The sequence below is a fragment of the Brassica oleracea genome, chromosome C1 (assembly GCF_000695525.1).
Source record: "Brassica oleracea var. oleracea cultivar TO1000 chromosome C1, BOL, whole genome shotgun sequence".
Taxonomy (NCBI): domain Eukaryota; kingdom Viridiplantae; phylum Streptophyta; class Magnoliopsida; order Brassicales; family Brassicaceae; genus Brassica; species Brassica oleracea.
Genome location: NC_027748.1, coordinates 12,363,168 through 12,364,042, shown reverse-complemented (window position 1 = coordinate 12,364,042; position 875 = coordinate 12,363,168). Strand labels below are relative to the sequence as shown.

General features: G+C 36.1%; 1 protein-coding gene across 4 annotated transcripts in view; it reads left to right on the top strand.

The window, feature by feature from the left end:
- LOC106297338 overlaps positions 1–875 on the top strand; it is a 5,626-nt gene that overhangs the window by 465 nt on the left and 4,286 nt on the right. Inside the window, exons 2-4 of one of the 4 annotated variants that reach the window (XM_013733601.1) lie at positions 12–36; positions 160–211; positions 312–450. In XM_013733601.1, coding sequence (XP_013589055.1) covers positions 12–36; positions 160–211; positions 312–450 — 216 coding nt within the window. The other 3 variants (XM_013733607.1, XM_013733611.1, XR_001261428.1) reach the window with 3 other exon arrangements.

The window sequence follows — 875 nt, the reverse complement described above, 5'->3', positions numbered from 1 at the left end:
TTTTTTTGCAGAGGACATCTTTATCGTAATAATAACGTATTGCAATTCGCATAAAGTCTAGGGTTGATAATAATAATGAGTTGCAATAACTTTTACCTTTTGAAATCACTAAAAGGATTTTTTTAATAAGCTCTCTTGCATGACAATGATTTTTTGTAGATACAGGAAGGCAAGCGTTAGGACCACAAGCCAAGAAACCAAAGCCAAATCAGCAAGGGATTTATGTTTTCCTCTCCTTTTTTTAAGGTTAAGCATATACAAACTTCATCAGATTCTTACGTATTGTGCAACTCACAATGATATGTGTGCAGCTCATCCAATACACCTTTATCTATCTACACCGGGGAATCATCCGGAATCAGAAAAGTCAAAACCAGAGTAATGCTTGGCTAATGCTTGGAGGCAGAGAGCAGGGAGGAACAAAGAAAACAATTCATTACCTTGAAAATAGTTTTGACTCTGCTCTAACCTCCTAAACAATGTTGGTCAAAAATATCAACGCATGCAAGTTGGTGATGGTGAAGAACACGTTTTTTTTTCTCTTTGGTTTTTTGGTTGGTAAGTTTGGTTGTTACACCAACTCACCACCAACTCACAAATCCCCTCCTATAAATAGATGCATGAAGGAGAAGGGAAAAATCATCCCAAAACAAGAAGAGAAGAAGAAGAGAAAAACGTGAGAGAGAGAAAAAAAAAAAAAAAAAAACTTTTTTTTTCTCACAAAAAATCTTCTTTAAGAAATTACGAGTAATTTCTGAGTGTATTTGGGATCGGGGTGTGAGTTGTGAGCTTGTAAAATTTCCTTGGTTGATAATAAAAGATCTGTAGCAGGTCCGGAGACGTAGGCAACATTGGCCGAACTCCGTTAACAATTT